This window comes from Lissotriton vulgaris, chromosome 8, assembly GCF_964263255.1.
Source record: "Lissotriton vulgaris chromosome 8, aLisVul1.2, whole genome shotgun sequence".
NCBI classification, from domain to species: domain Eukaryota; kingdom Metazoa; phylum Chordata; class Amphibia; order Caudata; family Salamandridae; genus Lissotriton; species Lissotriton vulgaris.
In genome coordinates this window covers 1,002,306,705-1,002,329,374 of record NC_141696.1, presented here as the reverse complement: position 1 = coordinate 1,002,329,374, position 22,670 = coordinate 1,002,306,705, and the positions used below count along the sequence as shown (strand labels likewise).

The window sequence follows — 22,670 nt, the reverse complement described above, 5'->3', positions numbered from 1 at the left end:
AAGCTGCACCAGTGAGGATCCAATTGGTTTTGGCTGGGTACAACACTCTGCGTTCAGAGAACAAAGGATTTGTGTGTATAAAAAGAGGGGCCCAGACTTTTAGATCACTTCTGGGAAATCAAGAGGAACCAGGAGACGAGCTGGAGAAGCTGAGGAGGAATACTGCCCTGTGCTTTTTGCCGTCTTGGGTTGGCCTGCAGTGGCTGCTTGCTGCCAAGGAAAGGAGAAGGGGACTTTGCTGCTTGCGTTCCCTCCCCCCTCCCCCGCTTGAAGACAAGATATCCAAGGGCTTGAACTGAGCTTGCCTCCTGTTCTAGAGGTCTCAGGAACAGCAAAGACCTCACCATGGCTGTGTGCACAGTCTCTGATAGTCACCGCAGAAGAAAAGTGTAACCGACTCTGTCATCGAGTCCATTGCAGGAATCCATGTCCTGAAAACACAGCTGAGGAAAATGCTTCTCTTCGCAACACAACCCTGGTCTCACAGACTCCATCAATGATCCGCTGACTGCACGGTGTCCTGTGGGCACCGCACTCCTCAACTCTTCACTGCACGATCGGAGCATCGACCCTCGCCGCACCGTGACCTGCCAGCACTGCCATGAGCACAGTCTCACCCTTTAATGCAACCCCTGGTCTCACCGACTCAGTCAAAGAGCGCTGCCTGCACCGCATCGTAAGGAATCCCGGACGCAACGTTCTGCTTCACGACCGCGACGTTTGTCTCTGCCGACTCGTACCGACGTGTTGGTTGCAACAAGAAAGGTACTATGTCCGAGTCTGTCGGCGCTTTAGCTGGCCCGTATCGACGTAGTCTGCTGGAATTATTAGACTGTCGTATTCATTATCGCTGTAGCCCCAGGAGGAGCTACAGAGTCGGAAGAACTGTGTTTTATTGATTTTCCTGCAATTTAAAGATTGTTTTGCACAAGTACTATTTTTCAAGAGTATTGTATGGCACATTTTTATGTGGTGTCCATTTGTAGTGTTTTCACTGTATTACTGTATGTATTCACAAATGCTTTACAACACTGCCTCTGAGATAAGCCTGTCTGCTCATGCCAAGTTACCAAGGGGGTGAGCAAGGTTTTTTTTATAAGGAGTATATCCCCCTGACCCTGACTGGAAGCAAGGGTCCCTATTTGGACAAAGGTACCTACCTCTGCCAACTAGAGACCTAGAGACCCCCATTTCTAACCAGTAGAGTATATATAGTTGTTAATGGCAAAAGACACTTACTTTAATAGCCTACCTACCTCATTTATGAAGAACCAAATTCCAGCCAAACATATGATGGCACTCTGTAAAACACTCCTGCACAGGCATCTTCCCTCAGATGTTCTACTGCACGTCGGGTGAAAGGGAGTTTCTCGCAGCACCTGGCACTAACATGTGGGAACTGTTGAAAAAAGGACTTTTCAGACCTTGTGGGACCTGTAGAAAGAAGATGCTGCACTCTTAAGACCTTCACAATGCTTATATCTATTGCCTTCATTCTGCCTATAAGGTAGAGGACTGTCAAATCTGTCTGACCTTTTCATCTAAAACTTTCAAAAAGAGGGGAGGCTGTTTTTTTGATTCCAGAAACCTAAATCTAAAACAACTAATTTCTGATGAGGAAGACAGTGAGTATTCAGTTACCACACAGAAAAGGTCAAAGAAAAGGGAGAGGCAGCGGCAAGGGTCACCAGAGGTGCACAGTAAAGCCATAAAATGGACTTTCCATGAGTCTTCAAAAAGCATTTATAGAGCAAGACCTCCTCCAAGGTCAGTAGATCAGAGCCTTCAACACCCTATTTAGCCCTGGCATTATATCCTCGGAAATCTTCTTTAGAACCAGTCATTGCAAAGTTTATACTGGCAATGACACTCGTTAATGACAGCTGTGCCAACTCAGTTGGGGTAGAACTTGATGGCACAACAGACAGCAAAAACAGTCGAAAAATTGTAGACAAAAGAAAAAACCTGTTAGGCTTTAAACCTCCACGAACGAGGACCTTGTTGACAATACAGTGGATGACTCTTATCGAGTATTGACAAATCAACATAAATGTTACACCCAGAACATACTTCAACAAGCCAGCTGTCCCCTGCCTCCCACCTCTCCTGCCACCAAATTGTCTATTAGATATTTGGTACTGCTCATAGTTCCTCACAACTTAATGTCAAGTACTAAGAAGATTAACTGGACTATTATGAGCACTATTATGTGGAGAAGTGTGGCTCAATGGTTAGAGCAGGCAGACCTCGATGCAGAGCCCTGGCCAGGGACCAGGGTTCGATTCCTGCCACGGCGGGTCTCGGGCTCATTAATTCCCCATACCGGATATTCTCGCCTCGGTGCCTATTCTGATTATGGGTCCCACGCTGCAACTCTGGGCAATAGCTTGCTTAGTCTCCACAACGGCCCCCACAACGCAAGGGATGCCTGGTCTGCACCATGGGGGTGCCCAGGAGTGGACACTTCACAGGGAAAGCCAGGAAGGGTTCCCTTGCTGTATTCGTACAAGCGCCGGGAAACCCACTGCGGGTAGCTGTGCGCGATAGAAGTACAAAAACATTTACATTTACATCTATGAAACGCCGCAATATATAGTGAAGCCTAGACAATATGTTGAGCAATTTCACCAAATCGCTCCACCTCCAACTTCAAAGGGCATGTTTCAGGTTCCTGTGGCTTTAGTGCAAATCCTACAGGGCATGTTGCAGGACTTTTATAAACGCTTCCCTAAACAAGTATACAAGTACAAGTATGAAGTCTTATATAGCGCGCGATTACCCTGGGGCATCTCGGCGCTTGCATAGGGAACCCGTCCTGGTATTCCCCTGTGCGATAGCCCTGGAAGGGTATCCACAAGGTGAAAGCCAGGCATCCCGCCGCGAGGGGCCGTTGTGGAGATTAAGCAAGCTATTGCCCAGAGTCGCAGAGTGTGAACCCGTGAGCTGAGAAGGCACCGGAGCGAGAATTAACGAGTCCGCGGAATTTTGAGCCCAAGACCCGCCGAGGCGGGGAATTGAACCCTGGTCCCGGACCGAACTCAAGCTCCAGGTCTGCCGCCCCTAACCCCTGAGCCACACTTCTCCACGCCTGCATGGTCAACGTCTCCCAAGTGTCCACAACCTCCTATGCCAAGATCACTCGAATCTATGCCACAACCTGCCACTCCAAGAAGGACCCCTTTGTCAAATATTGCTATGCCGCCTCCCAAAGACTAGTCATCCATTCTCTGATAGAGAGGAAGTTAAAATTTACGGATAATCAATTAGTTTCCAATGCTTAGGCCAAATTATCTCATCGGGACACCTTCACCACTACATGGGACTTCCCACCATATGAGATATGTGGTTTCCATACTCTTATGGAGAGAGCGGCCAAACGTTTCCAACTTCCAATAACAATCAGGCAATCCAGATTTTTTTTCTGTTTGATTGTAAGGAACAACTTAGAAAAGCTGTAAGGGCAATCCCAATTTTTGATTATATCTGGGAGAAAGGAATGAAGGTCATAAAAACTCCTGCCATGGTCTCAGTGGTTCTACCAAGAATCGATAAGCAATACTAAGCTCCAGAAGACTTGCCAGCATGTCTGGTTGGCCATCTGAAACAAGACTGCCATCACACCGGCTGCAGAAGAACCCTTAAATCACTTCTCGGCATGATGTCATCAGCCAATTTACTAATGCCTTGTGCTCGTGTAAGGATGAGACACTTCCAGGAGTGATTAGGCATACAATAGGTTCAGATAGAAGGCTCTTAATTCACACCACCTATGATAAAAACACTTCCTTGGCGAATAAATTCATACCATCTCTTTGCGGTTCATGTTCTTGTCCCAAATTCCCAAATCTCATTTCAAAATATGCTTCTCTTAAAAGGTTGGGGGGCCTATTAGCTGGCTCTCCAGATGAATGGTATATGGACTCTTAACACATTCAAAAATGCACATAAACCTCCTGTAGTTCAATTGCCAGGCAAGCTTTCTTGCCAAGAAGAAAAGGTTCTTCAGTGTTGATACGAACCAACAAGGAGGCACAAGATCTCAGAATGGTATCTCACACGCTTTAGAACTAAATCAATCTATTCTGAACAAAATCTTCCAACATTGGGGCAAGCCAAAACTAGATCATTTTGCATCACAAGAGAACCAGAAATGCTGGTATTACGCAAGTTGGGAAACCTCAAGAAGGGTCCTGGGAATACGTTTTCGATCAGATGGACTGGGGTCATTGCGTATGTTTTTTCCCCTGATCCCTCTCATACATTGTCGCCTCAGAAAGATGACGAGGTAACCGTAACTGATGATAGCAATTGCCCCACGGTGCTGTTCACTAAACTTCTACTGCTGTCAGAGGAGAATCTCATTCAACTGGAGCCTTGGAAGGATATGCTATTGATGAGCTGCAGGCATGTACTTCATCCTAACCTAACTTCTCTGCATTTATTGGCCTGACTCTTGAATACCATTAGCTTTGACGTTTAGATATCTCACAGGACTCCAGAGATATCCTTTTGAGAGCCAGAGTGGATAATGCTAACAAAACCTATGGACCAAAATGGAAGCTCCTCTGCTTTTGGTGTCAGTTGTATCCTATATTATAGCCTCCAGAACAGGTCTTGCCATATCTATTCTCTCTGGCTCGATAAGACCTGGTTTACTTTTCTTTGATTTGAAGTAAATTTCAAGATACAGGAGGACTTCCGTGTCACCTTCGTTATAGTCTAACTGGCTATTTTATTCAGAGTTCCTTCCAATAAAGGCGCCTCTGCCAACCTGGCAACTTAACTCTGTACTATCACAGTTAATGAAGAGCCCTTTCAAACCTATTCACAGGGCAGAACTCCCATGCCTAACCTGGAATGCAGCCTTAATGATAGCTGTGGCATCAGCCAGAAGAATGAGTGAGATGCAAGTCTTTACGATAAAGCAACCGCTCTTATAGGTTAAGGCTAACGCTGATTCTAAGAACTAATCCCAAGTTTGTTTATAAAGTTCAGACAGATGTTTATCTGAAAGTTATGACACACTAACATGGTTTAAGAGACAAAAGGAAGTAAAATTAACTCTATCATTTCAGTGGGTACCTAAAATTCTTATCTGAAAGAGTTAGATTCCTTACCTTAGAATATCCCCAGGCGTCAGACTGGATCCGGAAAGTTTTGCGTAGCAGTACCCCTGCGCGTCGGTAGGCATTGTCTGCGGCTCTGTGTCAGTCGTCGGCGCCGGGATGATGTCGTCGGAGTACCTAGACGCTGCCCTCGTGCGCTGACTTCAGTTCTTATCCAGTATTTGGGTGTCTTTCATAGATTCACATGCCTGAATCATTCCCCGTCGCCGAGACGGGAGCCTCCGGTACATAAAAAAGTAATGTCCTAAGGACATACATAGAGAATATAGGCCGAAGGGCCTCCCCTTTGGGGCCTTTCCACGTCCTTATGTAAAAAGGACCGAACTCTCATCGTTAGCCAATCAGCTCCGACCTCCCTCTAGAACCTTCCCGGGAGGAGCCTCAGTCCCTCAGATTTTCTACCGCACGTTGTGCTAGGGAGTCTCCAACCTGAGCTCTTCAGGTTTTCCTTGCTTCGAAGTCTCAAACTTCGCTGGAAGTACAATTTGTACGGAAAGGATACATATCCTATCTTCGACTACAGTCTCACATGTCGGAATCAAATAAGAAAGCTTCGTCCATGGCGGACTCGCAGAAGAAAGCCCTTCTAAGGGCCTGTTCCTCCTGCGGCAAGCAGCGGATTCAAGCGGAGGACAAGCACGATCTGTGCTTATATTGCCTGTACCCTGACCACGTCCCTGACAAGTGTAGGGTGTGTAGAGCCTTCCCAAAGAAGACTGTTAAGGAAAGAGAGGCTCGCCTTCTCGAATGGCTCGACAGGCTTAAGGTCCGAGACACTCTGGAATCTTCCGAGGGTAGTGTCTCCGTGACCTCCAAAGTCTCCAAGAAGAGACCCAGGGTGCAGTCCCCTGGAGAGACAGACACTCCTCCTAAGAAGGCGCACAGGAAACCTTCGGAGGCACGTTCCACCACCTCCTCCGTGTCTGTTAAGGATGGCCAGAGGTTCAAGAAGCCCGCTCCATCTACTAAGCGGACCACCTCGGTCACGACCACTGTGTCGACCACTGCGGCCTCATCGCCCTCCGCGACGGCCACAACGACCACCACTGCGTCCTCAGGCGCACCGGTCTCCTCGACCATTCCTCTGAAACCTTCGTCCAGTACGAATACAGGACCTTCGCCACTGGCTGCGTCTTCGTCACCTAAGAGGTCTAAATCTACAGGTACGCCTTCGCCGAAAACATCTCATACCGAAGGATCGTCACCTAAACGGTCGAGGTCAAGTTCAAAAGGTCCGCCTTCAACCAAGAAATCTCAAGTCGAAGGCCCTACCACCAGTAAGACGGCGAATATCGTATCCCCGCAAAATTTGATGCCATCGACCCTAACGGAGGTGCTCAAGTCACCAACACACACGGCGGGCGCGCCATCTTCACGCACGTCGTCGGAAGAGACCCCGGCGCCATCTTGGAAAGAATCGAGATTGGTCGAAGTCTCTATTCACTCGATTCCAACGTCCTCGGTTCACCCAACGGTGGATTTAGCACCCGAGCAAGAACAAGAGACACTCAAGAGTGAGGAGTCCGACGAACAGGAGGTTCACGAGGAACACCAGGACGTCCACGAGATCCGGGACGAAGTTATGTATCAGGGGCGCTCCCTGAACGTCGACACGGTGAATACCCCGATGATCTGTTTGCCACTGTCTCTGGTCAACGATTTGAAATCCCTGGTGCAGGACTATAAACAACGGTTCCCGGACGCCGACAGCGGTACCCAGGTGCCGGTCACCCAAGCGCAACCATCGGCCTAGCAACCTTCCGCTCCCCAGGCCCGTCCTCGGAACCAACCCCAGCCTCGCACTCGGCCGCAAACTCAGGCGGAGGACTCATCGGAAAGCGAGGAGGAGGAGACGGACTTAGAGGAAGGCGAGGTGCAAGACATCGCCTCGGACCACAGAGACGACGATGCCGATGCTGCGTCATCACACCATTCGTCTACCCCGGCATCCCCGCGACCGCGCCACTCTGAGGCGGCGGACGTGGGAGGTTTCCACAAACTGGTGGACAGAGCTGCAAGGAGGTTTCACATGGCAGTGGAATCCACGGAAACGGAATGCTTCCTCCATGATTTCAAGGAACACAGCCAGAAATTGACCAAGTCTATTCCACTTATAGACTTTCTGTGGGAACAGGGCAAGAAGCTGATGCTTACGCCTGCTTCGGTGCCTGCGGTGGTTCCGCGCCTAGACAAGAAATATAAGGCCCCGATCACCGCACCTGCCTGCCTGACCGGCCACCCCAAACCGGACTCGGTTGTGACTCAGGCGGCCCAAAAACAATCCCGCAACCCCTCCTCGCCGCTGTCCGCGCCCCCTGACAAGGAAGGAAGGAAGCTGGACACCATAGGCAAACGGTTCTCTACCACGTCCGCCATGACCATCAAGGTGGCGAATTCCATCGCCCTCCTTGGCCGCTACAACCGCCAGCTATGGGAAGACATAGCCCCCTATCTACAAGGTCTGCCATCCGCGGTCCAAGACGAAGTGAAAGCTCTTCTAGCGGAAGGACAAAACTCCGCGGCAGAAATCATCGACTGCGCCATCGACGCAGCCATGACGGGATTCCGCCAGTTGGCCGGGGCTGCCGTGCTCCGCCGCCAAGGCTGGCTCAAAGCAACGTCCTTTCGGCAGGAGGTCCAATCTAAGGTGCTGGACATGCCGTTCGATGGTCAATTCCTCTTTGGGGAGAAGATAGACGAAGCACTCCAGGCCATCAAGAAAGACACCGATACGGCGAGGGCTCTGGGCTCCCTCCAGTCCCGGAACCAATCCTTTCGGGGGGGCCGCTCCAGAGGTCAGTACTCCTACAGAGGTTCCTACCAAAATCGGTCGTCTTATTCCTACGGCAACAGGAACCAGCCCCAGCACAAACAACAGTCCCGACAGTCGTCCTATGGGAGGTCGTCCTTCAGAGGCAAATCCGCCAAGAAGGGCACTGGCGGCCGCCAGTGACCATTTACTCCAGCCAGTCCCACCACCGTCTCAATCCTTTCGAATTGGGGGAAAACTGACCCACTTCCTCCAAAATTGGCAAAAAATCACTACGGATCGGTGGGTACTACAAATAATTCAATTTGGACATTCCCTCGAATTGGTCAACACCCCTCCCAACACTCCTCCGCTGAAGCGTGCTCACAAACACCTGCACCTCCTTCTCCAGGAAGTATCCGCCATGTTGGTCAAAGGAGCCATCGAAAGAGTCCCAAAGTCCCAGAAGGGGAAGGGTTTTTATTCCCACTTCTTCATAGTCCAACAGAAAGGGGACAAGTGGAGGCCGATCTTAGACCTCCGGGCGCTCAACGCCTTCCTGCGGAGTCAATCCTTCCGGATGGTCACAATCCAGGAGATCCTGGGAGCACTGGAAAGAGGAGACTCGATGGTCTCCCTGGACTTACAGGACGCCTACTACCATATCCCCATCCTCGTAAGGCACAGGAAGTACCTACGGTTCGAAATAGCGGGCAGACATTACCAGTTCAAGGTTTTGCCATTCGGCCTCAAATCTGCGCCACGTATCTTCACGAAGTGCTTGGCGCCAGTGGCAGCCTTCCTGCGGCAAAGGGGTCACCAGGTGTTCCCCTACCTGGACGACTGGCTGGTGAAGGCGCCTTCCCCGGAAGGCGCGACGGCTTCATCCAACGCCTGCAGCGCTCTTTTTCAACAGCTGGGTCTGACGATCAACCTCAAAAAATCCTGCACTACCCCATCAACGAGGATCACCTTCCTAGGGGCTACCCTGGACACGAAGCGCGCGAAGGCTTTCCCCTCAGAGGACAGGACCAACAAAATACTGTCCCTGGCCGCGGCGGTGGCCAAGAAGCCTCGCATCAAGGTACGGACATTCACCTCCTTGCTAGGGATGATGTCTTCATGCATTCTCCTCATACCACACTGCAGGCTCCGCATGCGTCCCCTGCAGGAGGCGCTGGCGAGACAATGGAAACAGAGTTCCGGCTCCTTCGAGGACATTATCACGATCACACCAGCCATCACAAAGGCCCTTCTGTGGTGGAGAAACCGAACGCACCTGACGGCCGGCTTGCAGTTCCTCCTGCCACCGGCACCACTGGTCATCACGACAGACGCCTCACTGGAAGGCTGGGGAGCAGTACTGTTGGACCTTCGAGTCAGCGGAAAATGGGACGCCCAGGAGAAACAACTACACATCAACCTACTGGAACTGAGAGCAGTGTCTCTGGCTCTGCAGGCCTTCCTGCCACGTATCGGCACTTCCCCGGTGCTCGTCAAAACAGACAACACCACGACGATGCACTACCTGAACAAACAAGGGGGAACGCGATCTCTCTCTCTCTCACGAGAATCGCAAAAAATCTGGAACTGGTTGGTGGCGCACGGGCTCTCCCTCAAAGCGGAGTACGTTCCCGGGAAGGACAACACTATCGCGGACGCCCTCAGCAGACAGACCTCTCTCTCCCACGAATGGGAGCTGAACGGCGACACGGTAGCCCACGTCTTCTCGCAATGGGGGACCCCGAGGATCGATCTCTTCGCGACGGCAGGGAACGCCAAATGCCAAAGCTACGCAAGCTGGCATCCCCAACGGGGGTCGCTGGGAAATGCTTTTTCCATCGGCTGGTTCGGCGTGTTTGCGTACGCTTTTCCTCCGTTCCCGATGATACCGAGGCTCCTCCGGAAGATGAAGACGGAACCGTGCACCCTGATACTGATTGCTCCGTACTGGCCGAGACAACATTGGTTCTCGGACCTGCTTCGCCTGTCCATCAGGCCCCCGATTCACCTGCGACAACACCCGAACCTCTTAACGATGTCCGGAGGCCAGGTACACCACCCGAACCTCCGTTCGCTCAACTTATCGGCCTGGCTCCTGAGCACCGAGAGTTCGGGGACCTAGAGATCCCGCAGGACTGCAGGGCAGTACTAGCCAAAGCGAGGGCGGGCAGCACGAACAAGACCTACTCGCTGAAGTGGAAGAGGTTCTGCCTGTGGTGTTCGGAACACGACTTACACCCCCTCCGGGTCACCCCGGTACAGCTGCTACCGTACCTCCTCCACCTGGCTCAATCGGGGCTGGCTCACGCCTCCATTAAGGTTCATCTGGCTGCGATTTCTAGATTCACCAGGACCCCATCTGGACCCTCCCTATGGTCCAGTCGACTGATAAAGCAATTTCTGAAAGGGCTCTACAGATCTTTTCCGAGGCCTCGGAAAGTCCCTCCAACCTGGCAGTTGAACTTGGTGCTCAACCAACTCATGAAACACCCATTCGAGCCCATACACCGGGCCTCACTCAAACATCTTTCCTGGAAAACGGCACTCCTGCTAGCCCTGACGTCAGCCAGACGGGTCAGCGAACTTCAGGCGCTGTCTATTCAGGAACCGTATCTCCAATTCAGGCACGACCGAGTGGTACTCAGGCCCAACCCTAAATTCATTCCTAAGGTGCCGTCGGACTTTCATCTGAACGAACCAATTGTCCTCAAGTCGTTCTTTGCGGACCCTTCCACAGCAGCGGAAAGGGCGCTGCATTCCTTGGACCTTAAACGGTGTCTCAAATTCTACTTGGACAGGACCAAAGACGTCAGGAAGTCTTCTCAACTCTTTGTAGCCTACAGCAACCCGCGCATGGGGTTGCCCTTGACGAAACAGAGCATCTCCCGCTGGATTTCTTCAGCGATTGCTTTCTGCCATGATCAGGCCGGACGGCCTTTGACGGACCGAGTGGCTGCCCACTCTACCAGAGCGATGTCAACGTCAGCGGCGCTCTTCGCTGGAGTGACGATCCTGGACATCTGCCGAGCGGCGACCTGGAAGTCCCCGCACACCTTTTCCAGGCACTACTGCCTGGACATCGAACTGCAGAAGGACGCTGCAGTGGGACAAGCGGTGCTGCGCCATCTCTTCCAATAAGGTGAGCCTTACCTCGTCCCGCCATCCAGGTATGCACATTCTTCATGGTCTTTGTTTATCTCTGCTATATGCATGACTGTATATTACCATGTTTCTCTCACATTGTCTGTGATTTATGCAGGCCTGCTGGTTGTGGGAATGTGCTTTACCACTATGCATGTATAACTGCTAACTACTCTGATTCAGGCATGTGAATCTATGAAAGACACCCAAATACTGGATAAGAAATGCGTTACTTACCTGTAACAGCAGTTATCCAGTATTGGTGTCTTTCATAGATTCACATGCACCCCTCCCGCCTCCCCGGTAAGGACTCGCGTACCTCTATGTCTACATTGCGACACCCTATCTGGGTGCGTACGAAAATCTGAGGGACTGAGGCTCCTCCCGGGAAGGTTCTAGAGGGAGGTCGGAGCTGATTGGCTAACGATGAGAGTTCGGTCCTTTTTACATAAGGACGTGGAAAGGCCCCAAAGGGGAGGCCCTTCGGCCTATATTCTCTATGTATGTCCTTAGGACATTACTTTTTTATGTACCGGAGGCTCCCGTCTCGGCGACGGGGAATGATTCAGGCATGTGAATCTATGAAAGACACCAATACTGGATAACTGCTGTTACAGGTAAGTAACGCATTTCTTATTTTCCGCGCCAGCAAGCACAGATCTGGAAAAAGCAGTACTCCTCAGTCACTTTTTGACTAACTTTTTCTATCTTTTTTTGATCCTGTTTCGAGTCGTAAAGACTCAGTGCCAGTATGGATGCCCGGGTTCAAGCCCTGTGCCGCTTGCAACCGATTGATGTCTGTTACAGACCCCCACCGCCGTTACTTGTATTGCCTTGGGACTGACCATGATGACAAGTCTTGCCCTGACTGCCGGACCTTGACGTCAAAGGCTAGGCGGGAGCGGTTCCGTAAGCGCCTCGAGCTCCGGCAGTCGGCCCTGCGCCTTTCACGGTCCAGGTGGAGGAGGTCGAAGGACCGGTCACGGGGCCACAGTCATCGAAGCTCTGCGAGTCGACACCATTTGTCGGGCTCCATGTCCTCAGGTAAGAGGCACAAGAATTCGAAGAGACATCGCTCTTCCTGTCCCAGGACGATGTCGTCCCCGGTCCCCCCCCTCCGTCCAGATCCGGCGTCGGACTGGCGTCGCTAGACGCCGCACACAACACAGAGAAGAGCAATTCTTCTATTATCTGGCCCCATCCTTTGAACCAGACTATCAGGAGATGGGAGGCGGACTGGGAGGGGTCTGAGTACCCTCTGGCACGAGAGTGCAAGTCGTTTCAGGACTGGGCAGTGGATCTAGGGAAGGCCAGTGGTTTGGCCACTTCGGACAACACTGGCTTTGTCTCCCCTCCTACCGTGGCTACGGAGGAGGGGGCTGCTTACAGCGTGGTGCTGACTAGGGCGGTCAAGCCTTGGGTCTTGAGCTCCCTGTCGCAGCCGTGAGATCTAACCTCCTCACCGAGGTCCTTAAACCGCAGGCAAGCTCTTCGGAACCTCTACTGCCGTTTAATGAGGCCCTTACTGACGTTCTGTTGGGTACCTGGTCCAGGCCCGCTACAGGTCCCCCTGTCGATTGAAACGTGGCCAGGCGCCACCGCCCGGCCCCGGGCGACCCTAGCTTCCTGTCCACCCTAGCTTCCTGTCCACCCACCCCACCCCGAGAGCCTGGTTATCCAGGCCTCTCACTCCCAAACCGCATTCCCGACTGCACCACCTGATCGGGAATCCAAAAGGTATGAGCAGTTCAGTAAGAAGCTCTTCTCACTTAGTTTGGGGTTGTGGTCGGTCAACACCGCTTGCCTTTTGGGCCGTTCTACTCATTCACTGTGGAACACCGTCGCGGACGTGTTGCCAGCTTGCCCGAAGGAGGCCTGGGTCAAACTCGCTCAAGCTCTTGCGAAAGGGTGGGATGCAGCATGGTGGTCTATCCGATGTGGGCTGGATACCACGGACTTGCTGGGCAGGGCGATTTCCACGACGGTGGCGGTTCGCCGCCATTCCTGGCTGAGGTCCGCCAACTTTTCGGCTGATGTCCAGAATTCCCTCATGGACATGCTGTTTGATGGCCGTCCCCTCTTTGGCGACAAGGCAGACCGTGCCTGCGTTTCAAGGTCTCCAGGGCTACGGCCAAGTCCTTGGGCCTGTCGGGCCAACGCCAGCAGACTTCTGCCTTTTGCTCCTTTCGTGGCCAAGGACCGCAGACTAACATCCAGCTCGGCGGCGGACATGGTAACCGCTGTGGCGGTGCCAGGGGACAGCGGCGAGGCCAGTCCACATCAATCAATCAGGAGTTTGTTAAAGCGCGACTACTCACCCGTAAGGGTCTCAAGGCGCTAGGGGTGTGTGGGGGGCGGGGGGGTGCAGGTTCCATTCAATCAAGGAGGGGGGTCTGTCGAAGAGCCAGGTTTTGAGGTTTCTTGTGAAGATGGGGAGCGATGTTGTCTGTCTGAGGTGGAGCGGAAGGGCGTTCCATGCTTTGGCCGCTAGGAAGGAGAAGGAGCGGCCTCCCGATCTGGTCTTTCTGGTGCGAGGGACCACGGCGTAGGAAAGCTGGGCTGATCGTAGGGTCCTTTGGGGTGCGTGAAATTTGAGTCGGCTGTTCAGGTATGCTGGTCCAGTGCCGTGGAGGGCCTGGTGTGCGTGGGTGAGCATCTTAAAGGTGATTCTCGCCTCGACAGGGAGCCAGTGGAGTGTTGCCATGTGCTGGGAGATGTGGCAGTGTTTTGGCAGGTTGAGGACCAGTCTTGCGGCGGCGTTCTGGATGTTCTGTAGCTTGCGGATGAGGTTTTTGTTTATTCCGGCGTAGTGCGTTGCCGTAGTCGAGTCTGCTGGTGACCAGGGCGTGAGTGACTGTCTTTCGGTGTTTGAGGGGGATCCATTTGAAGGTCTTACGAAGGAGGCGGAGGGTGTGGATGCAGGAAGATGAGACCGAGTTGATCTGGCGGTTCATTTTGAGCTCGGAGTCCAGGATGATTCCCAGATTGCGTGCGTGGTCTGTGGGGGTTGGCGGGTTTCCGAGGACGGCGGGCCACCAGGTGTTGCTCCAGGCGTCGGGGTTTGGGCCCATGATGAGTACTTCTGTTTTGTTGGTGTTTAGTTGTAGCAAGCTGTTTTTCATCCATTTGGCGACGGCTTCCATGCCTTCTCGAAAGTTGCGTCTAACGGTGTTGGGCTCGTTGGATAGGGAGAGGATGAGCTGGGTGTCTACGTATGACACGATGTTGAGTCCGTAGGTTCTGACGATGGGGGCAAGTGGAGCCATGTAGATGTTGAAGAGCGTCTGGCTGAGGGAGGAGCCCTGGGGGACTCCGCAGGTGGTAGGTGTGGGGTCCGAGAGGAAAGGGGGGAGTCTGACCCGCTGCGTCCTGCCGGAGAGGAAGGAGCAGATCCAGTCGAGGGCCTTGTCCTGGATTCCTGCATCGTAGAGTCTGCGTATTAGGGTGCGATGAGAGACTGTGTCGAACGCCGCTGATAGGTCGAGGAGGATGAGGGCTACTGTTTCTCCTTTGTCCAGTTAGGTGCGGATGTCGTCAGTTGCGGCGGAGGGCGGTTTCCATACTGTGTTTTTTTTTCTGAAGCCGGATTGGGAGGAGTCGAGGATGTTGTTCTTCAATGAATGTGGCGAGTTGGCTGTTGATGGCTTTCGCTGGGAACGGGAGCAGGGAGATGGGTCTGTAGTTTTTGAGGTCGGTGAGGTCCGCTGAGGGTTTCTTCAGGAGGGGGTTGACCTCCGCGTGTTTCCAGTCGTCTGGGAACGAGGCGGTCGCCAGGGAGCGGTTGATGGTGTGGCAGAGCATGGGTGCGATGGTGTTGGCGGCTCTGTTGAAGATGTGGTGGGGCAGGGGTCCGTGGGGGCCCCTGAGTGGATTGACTTCATTGTCTTCAGTGTGTCTTCGGTGGTGAGGGCTGTCCAGTCCTCAATCGCTGGTTTCCGGGTGTCAGGGGTGGTTGGTGAGGGTTCAGTGTGTTGGTTGTTTTCGTCGAAGTTGTCGTAGATGCTATTGATTTTGTGGTTGAAAAAGATGCTTAGTTTGTCGCAGAGGTCTTGTGAGGGAGGGATGTCGGTAGAATCGCTGGTGGGTTTGGCGAACTCCTTGATGATGCTGAAGAGTTACTTGCTGTTGTGTGCGTGGGTGGAGATTCTGTCTTCAATCGCTGTTTTCCTCGTTTCTCTGAGTTGATGGTGGGCGTTGGTGGCGGCTCTGAAGTTGTTGTGGGCTTCTGTGGATTTGGTGTTTCTCCAGGTCTTTTCGAGGCGGCGGCACGTGCGCCTAGACTCTCGAAGTTCAGTGGTAAACCATCTGGCTTTCTTGGCACGGGTATTGTTGTTTTTCTTGAGGGGGGCTATGGTGTTGGTGTTGTCCGAGATCCATCTATGCAGGGTTCGGGCTGCGGTGTTGGGGTCGTCGTTTTCTGCGATGGTTGGGGTGGAGTTGAGTGAGGAGGTGAGCTGGTCATCGGTGATTTTGGTCCAGTTTCTTTGTGGAAGCAGGTGCTGGTGTCTGTGGATGGTGGGTGTTCTGAAGGTGAAGTGGACGCAACGATGGTCGGTCCATGGGAGTTCGGTGGTGTGGCTGAAGGTGATGGATTTTCCTGTAGTGAAGAGGGCGTCAAGGGTGTGTCCTGCCGAGTGCGTGGGCTCGGTCACGATCTGGCGGAGTCTAATGTTGTGGAGGTTGTCCAGGAGGCATGTGGTGTTGGGGTCCAGTTGATTCTCGAGGTGGAAGTTGAGGTCTCCCAGCAGGGTGTAGTTGGTGGATGCGATGGCCTGCGGGGAGATCGTGTCCGTGATGGAGTTGGCGAAGAGTCCGCGGGGTCCAGGGGGTCGGTAGATGAGGGCGGCGGTGGGGCTGGCCAGTATCTTGAAGTGAAGGTGTTCCATCAGTTTTGTGGACTCGTCGGGGAGTGTGCTCAGGCGGAGGCTGGATTTGTGGACGATGGCGATTCCTCCTCCTGGGTGGGTAGGGCGGTCCTTCCTGGAGATCTTGTATCCTTGGGGGATGGCGATGTCCGGTCCCGAGGTGGTGTTGGTCCAGGTTTCGGTGAAGAATGCTACATCTGGGCTGGTGCTGTCGAGGAGGTCCCAGATTTCTGTGGCGTGTTTGTGGAGGGATCGGACGTTGAGGAGGATGCATTGCAGGGTCTTCGGTTCGGTTGTGTTCTTGTGGACGGGTTGTGCTGGATCCGTGTTCTTGGCGGTGCTGCAGGTGTGCCGGCAGCGGTGACAGCCGAAGGGTCCATGGGTGTCGGCTGGTGATGCTAGCTTGCAGTTGTTGCAGCAGCCTGGGCTGAGTGCGTGGAGTGCTGCTGGGTCGTAGCATTGGCGGGGCGGAGGTCCAGGGTTCCTGGCGCTGGTCGCGGACGGGTCGCAGACGGGCGCAGACATGCTTGCCTTTGACGCACCTTCGGTGCACCAGCGGCTCGCCTGCGGCCGCCATTAAGTAGGGGTCGGGGAGGGCTGGACAGCTGGGGGAGGGGAGCTGGATTGAGCCGGTTGCGCTGGGGGTGGGGGGGGGGGGTGCCGCGGGGGCAGCAGCGGGGGGGAAAGGTAAAGGGAGGAAAGAAGGGATAAAGAAAAAAGGGAACATAAGCAGAAATAAGGCACAAAAGAGCAGAGATGCAGAAAAGAGCAGAAAGGTGAAGGATAGAAAGGGTAGAAAAACGAATGAAATCGAGTGAAGGAGCAGAGGGAGAGAAAGGGAAAATGGGCAGAAATAAGGCACAAAAGAGCAGAGGTGCAGAAAGGTGAAAGATAGAAAGGGGAGAAAAACGAGTGAAGGAGCAGAAAGAAAGAAAGGAGACAGAGGTCCACTGGACCACCAGGGATGAGGCGCAGGGAAACCTGCGGGTGGAGGAGGGCCTCTATCACCAACACTCGAGTGCAGGGGCAGGGGCACCTCACTTAATGGTGGAGGTGCGAGGGTGGGAGAGCAATTTCCCTGAAAATGAGTCAGTGGTCTTGCTCGCCTGTCCCCGCAGTGGCCGCCATTAAGTAGGGGTCAGGAGGGCTGAACAGCTGGGAGGCGGGGGAGGGGAGGTGGATTGGGCCGGTCGCGCTGGGGGGGAGGGGCCACGGGGGCAGCAGCGGCGGGGAAAGGTAAAGGGAGGAAAGAAGGGATAAAGAAAAAAGGAAAAATAAGCAGAAATAAGGCACAAAAGAGCAGAGATGCAGAAAAGAGCAGAAAGGTGAAAGATAGAAAGGGTAGAAAAACGAGTGAAGGAGCAGAGGGAGAGAAAAGGAAAATGGGCAGAAATAAGGCAAAAAAGAGCAGAGGTGCAGAAAGGTGAAAGATGGAAAGGGGAGAAAAACGATTGAAAACGAGTGAAAGAGCCGAGGGAGAGAAAGGGAAAATGGGCAGAAATAAGGCACAAAAGAGCAGAGGTGCAGAAAGGTGAAAGATAGAAAGGGGAGAAAAACGAGTGAAGGAGCAGAAAGAAAGAAAGACAGAGGTCCACTGGACCACCAGGGATGAGGCGCAGGGAAACCTGCAGGTGGAGGAGGGCCTCGATCACCAACACTCAAGAGTGCAGGGGCACCTCACTTAATGGTGGAGCTGCGAGGGTGGGAGAGCAATTTCCCTGACAATGAGTCAGTGGTCCGCCTCAGAGCTTTCAGGCCCATTTGACTCCAGTGGGGGGCAGGGTTCGCCATCACCTCCTCCACTGGGGCTCCATCACAGCGGACAGGTGGGCGCCTCAAATCGTCTGAAGGGGCTACTCCCTCCCCTTAGAGGCGACCCCTCCAACCATGCCACCGCAGTACCACCGCGTGTCGGGGGATCACTTGCAACTTCTGCAAGAGGAAGTTACAGCCCTCTTGGCCAAGGGGGCCATCAAGTGCGTTTCTGGGCCAGAAGTAGGGTGCAGTCGTTACACTCACTACTTTCTGGTTCCCAAGAAGGGCAAAGGGGGCCTACGCCCTAACTTGGACCTGCGGAACGTAAACGGCTTCCTCCGGAAGAAGAAGTTCAAGATGCTGACTTTGGCTCAGGTCTTAGCTGCCCTAGACCCAGAAGACTGGATGGTAGCGTTGGACTTGCAGGATGCATATTTTCACATCCCTGTCCTGCCGGTCCACCGGCGTTACCTGCGGTTCACGGTAGGCTGCGAGCACTTTCAGTTTACCGTGCTCCCCTTCGGCCTTACCAGCGCCCCTCGGGTGCCCATCTGTGTAGATTAGGGGTGTCAGTCTTCCCCCTATCTCGACGACTGGTTGTTGAAGGCGGGCTCGCCCCAGACAGTCGTCAGCCACCTCCTGACTACGGCCGACCTCTTGGACCTGCTGGGGTTCTCCATCAATGTGCCGAAGTCACACCTCTGTCTCTCTCAGAAGCTCCTCTGCATCGGAGGGGTTCTGGACTCTGCACAGTTTCGGGTTTATCCTCCCAAACAGCGGGTTCGGGATATTCTGGCTCTGATTCCGATCTTTCGGCCTTTATCCAGAGTCTCGGTCAGGTTGACGCTGCAGCTTCTGAGGCTGATGGCCTCCTGTATCCTTCTGGTGCATCACGCCAGGTGGTGGATGCGGGCTCTGCAGTGGGACCTGAATTTTCAGTGGGCCAAGCATCCAGGCAACCTGTCCGACCACGTCATCATCTCGGAGGGCACTGCAAGACAGTTGCAGTGGTGGCTCACGGACCGCGATTGGGTCAACGGCAGATCCCTCTCCCTACCCCAACCGGAGCATGTAGTAGTGACGGATGCGTCCCTCCTGGGCTAGGGGGCCACATGGGAGAGGCGGAGATCAGAGGCCTCTGGTCTCCAGCGGAGTCCCGGCTCCTTATCAACCTTCTGGAGCTGTGGGCGATACGACTTGCACTGAAGGCATTCCTTCCCTCTGTCCGGGGAAGTGTAGTGCAAGTGTTCACGGACAACACCACCGCCATGTGGTACTGTAACAAACAGGGTGGGGTGGGGTTGTAGACCCTTTGTCAGTAGGCTCTGCGCCTCTGGCAATGGCTGGAACACCAGGGCGTCGCCCTGGTGGTTCAACACCTGGCAGGTTCTCTGAACGCCAGGGCGGACAAACTCAGCTGCTGGTGCATGATGGATCACGAATGGCGTCTGAACTCTGACTTGGCGCAATGTCTCTTTCAGCGATGGGGAGAGCCTTGGTCGATCTATTCGCCACCGAAGAGAACGCGCAATGTCATCAGTTCTGCGCGTTGGAATTTCCAAGGCGGCACTCGCTCAGAGACGCTTTCGTCGCAAGTGGAGCTGCGGTCTATTGTTTCTTTCAGATGCACAAGTTACTTACCTTTTGGTAACGATATATCTGTAAGAAACAGTAGTTGGTGTTAGATTCCTTACTGCCCCACCCATCCTACCCGTTCTGCGAACCGATATCTAGGGTTAAGGTTCTTCCCTTTGAGGGCCCTAGTTCCATGGCACCAGTGTCCGTTTTTATCATGGCTCTGCCTTCCTGGCGCGGAAAAGCTATGTATTAGAACTGACGTCTGCGCGCGAGGGCGGCGTCTAAGTACTCAGACTTAATGCCGACGAAGGACGCGGACCCGCAGACGACGCCTACCGACGCGCAGGGGTACTGCTATGCAAAACTTTCCGGATCCAGCCTGTCGCCTGGGGATATTCTATGGTAAGGAATCTAACACAAACTACTGTTTCTTACAGATATATCGTTACCGAAGGTAAGTAACTTGTGCTTTATGCTTTGTAGAGATCTGCTGGCTGTACTAGATAACTGAAAAAACTCATGCATTTTTCCTTTCTGCTTTCTTATTTTATATTCACTAAAAAGTGAGCATAGGATGGGAATTTTATTATCCATTTGGATAAATCCGAAACAGTGCTTAATACCTTTTAGTGGTGTGAATTAAGAAAAGAAGCGTAGCATTAGAAGCCTTCTTTTGTAGAGGCAAAATAGGTAATGTGGCTTTCACTTTCTGCTGCTCTTGTATACCCATCAAACATATGTCACCTATTGGACTTAAAGTGCCTCCATGGAGAAAAGTGGTGGCTTGTGTGAAGAAAAAAAACATGCCTAGCCATGAGGAAACCTTAATATGTCAAATGTTATTATTGCTAAATAACACAGGTTGTAAACTCCAGAGAACCTCGCGTAAAAGGTGAACTGTGATGAGTAACCTCACAGTGCACACAGGTAAAAAGGTTATGGAAACATTTAGGATTCTTAAGGTTCAAACTACTTGCATTCTTGCAAAGAGCAGAAACTAAAACCTTTTTACTGTGTGCAGTATTCTGAGATCCTCAAAGTATTTCAGTTATTCAATAACTTTGGCCAACACTCCTAAATGCCTAATAATGACTGTCCTACCCCATTCTATATGGGAAACTGCTTGTACTCCCTCCAAACCAGTTGTAGTTAAGTGTTCAGTCTAGCTATTAAAGTCTTAGCTGTTTCCAGTTCAGGAAAAGTGCTTTAAAAAGTTTTGAAGGATATTGTTCTGGTATTATGCAATATGTCGCTTTATAAAGTTCTATTCTCATTGTTCACAGGTCCACATTGACACTAGCACACGTCCCCTGTCACATCAGTATACTTAATCCTGATAATTCCCTGATATTTCCCTTTCTAAATCTTCCCTCTGTATACGATAGGACACAATGGTGACCATTCAAAAACCTTTATGTAAATATTGGAAAGTGTCCATGTTCTATTTGGAGACTGACCATTGCACTTACAAGAGACTCGTATTGTCTTTAATCTGTTTTAAACATTTTTATCATGTCTCCATGTTTAATGATGGCTGATCTATGCCCTTTGCGTTTTTAGTTTTTTACGAAAAGCCTTATAGTTCCCTCTCCTTGGACTCGGCACGAAGGGAAACAAGTTTCACACTTCGACTCAACTAAATGTAAGTTTTTCAATCGTAGTTCTAGGAGATATGGTCTAAAATGATTTTCGTTGATATGTTCATGTACAGATTCATAGTTCATATCTAGTTGCTCAACACTGCTGACTACTTTCTTTCCACTCCACTATACTATAATCCACTGTGGTTTCCATTCATTTCCCTGTGCCACTCGCGTGTTTTCCCGGGCTCTGAAGTGATTGTGTGACACCAATAAATATTGGTTTATGGTTCGTTGATACCTCAATTGGGCCAAATAAACTTAAGCTGTGGCATTCCTAATTTAAAAGACTGACATTTTACAAGGTGGTTTAACTGCATGGTTTTAAATTTACAAAAAACGTGTGCTGAATATTTTTTTTTCACTTTAGTGTTTTAGTGCGCAAGTTCATTTGTAAAATAGTAGGGGAATAGGGAAAGTAATTCTAGGCTGTTTGTTGAATTTGTTTCAATAATACGAACAGGAAAAATGCTCTTTAATCAAAGACCACATTATCTTGACTGTGCCCATGACTGAGATCAGGTAGACTACACAGTCACCAATTCTACAAATGTTCGAGAAACAAATCAGAATGTTTTGATGTCAGGAAAAATGTTGCACGAAAGTATTGTAACATTAATTCCAACTATGATTTTTACATCCTCCCTTCTTCAAGACTGATACGTCTAGGGCAATTAAAAGTAGATCCTCTGTTTTTTATTTGATTTTTTTTTACATATTTTATTGAATGCAGCATGTCACAATTACTCATGCAAGCGCCTCACCCATCCATGATTCGCTCCCACAATGTAAGAAAGAAGTCTTTCGTGATTATGATTCGCTAGTCTTTCATCTACATGGTATAATAGACCCCTCGGGTGTCTGGATACCTTGGGGTCTAGGATACTTAGCGAACAGCCTTTACATACATTCTCAGTGCAGTGAGGGGTTTGGTGCAGAAGATTCCTCCTGTCCCCACCTCCCATTGACCGTGCATGCAACTACGGTTCTAGCGCTTGTAGGCAGTCTACCAGTGCCTCCAGACTTGTGCCACATCCACAGTGTAGTTCCCTCTTGGCCTCGAAGTAGTAGTTCCCCGCTCGTATCCATCCTACCTCTTGCTCCATTCGATGTATAGCAATTTGAGGTCTCCCGGGGCCTTCCAGTGTCTTGAGATTTCTCTTTGCCACTGCTAGGTCCTGGAATCTCCCTGTGACCTGTGTTGTGGAGGTATGTGGAAACCAGCTCAATATGCAGTGGCGATTTGAACAGAGAACCCCTCTGGAGATGGTGTATGCTGCTATTGTTGTGACCTCCTCCCAGTAAGCCGCCAACTGAGGGCAGTCCCATATCCTGTGCTTAAGCGCAGCTTATCTTCCCCACCGATCACCCACCCCGCCTGACACCCCCCCCCTCTCCCCTCTCAGGCATGCCGCAGCTACATCATGGTAGTATTTGTTAGTATGTCCTGGTGTACGGTGTGCACTATGAAGGATTTAGTAATTAATCCATTTCAATCTGGCATTTGTGGATACCTTTGTACTCTTTCTGGTATGTTCACCCAGTCTTTTTTGGGTATGGGAGATCCCCCCAAATCCCCCTCCTACAGAGTCTTCAGGGTTTTTGGGGCCAGAGTATGCCCTCCCCTATATTGCCCTATATAAGCATGTGACTGCTTTAAATGGGCTTGCCGACAGTGGAACATATTGACAGGTTTTGTGGGGTTGTTGCTCTGCCATACCAGTTTTCTAATGGTTACGAAATGCTGCTACTGCTCTGTTTGGAAAATTGAACTCAGATCAGAAGCCTTCAAATGGAAGGAGCTTGCAAGTAT

The 22,670-nt window shown here is 51.7% G+C and overlaps 1 protein-coding gene across 1 annotated transcript in view; it reads left to right on the top strand.

Moving 5' to 3' along the window:
• BORA (BORA aurora kinase A activator) overlaps positions 1–22,670 on the top strand; it is a 338,798-nt gene that overhangs the window by 95,174 nt on the left and 220,954 nt on the right. Inside the window, exon 5 of the mRNA XM_086934892.1 lies at positions 20,778–20,859. Coding sequence (XP_086791018.1) covers positions 20,778–20,859 — 82 coding nt within the window. The remainder of the gene's footprint in view (positions 1–20,777; positions 20,860–22,670) is intronic.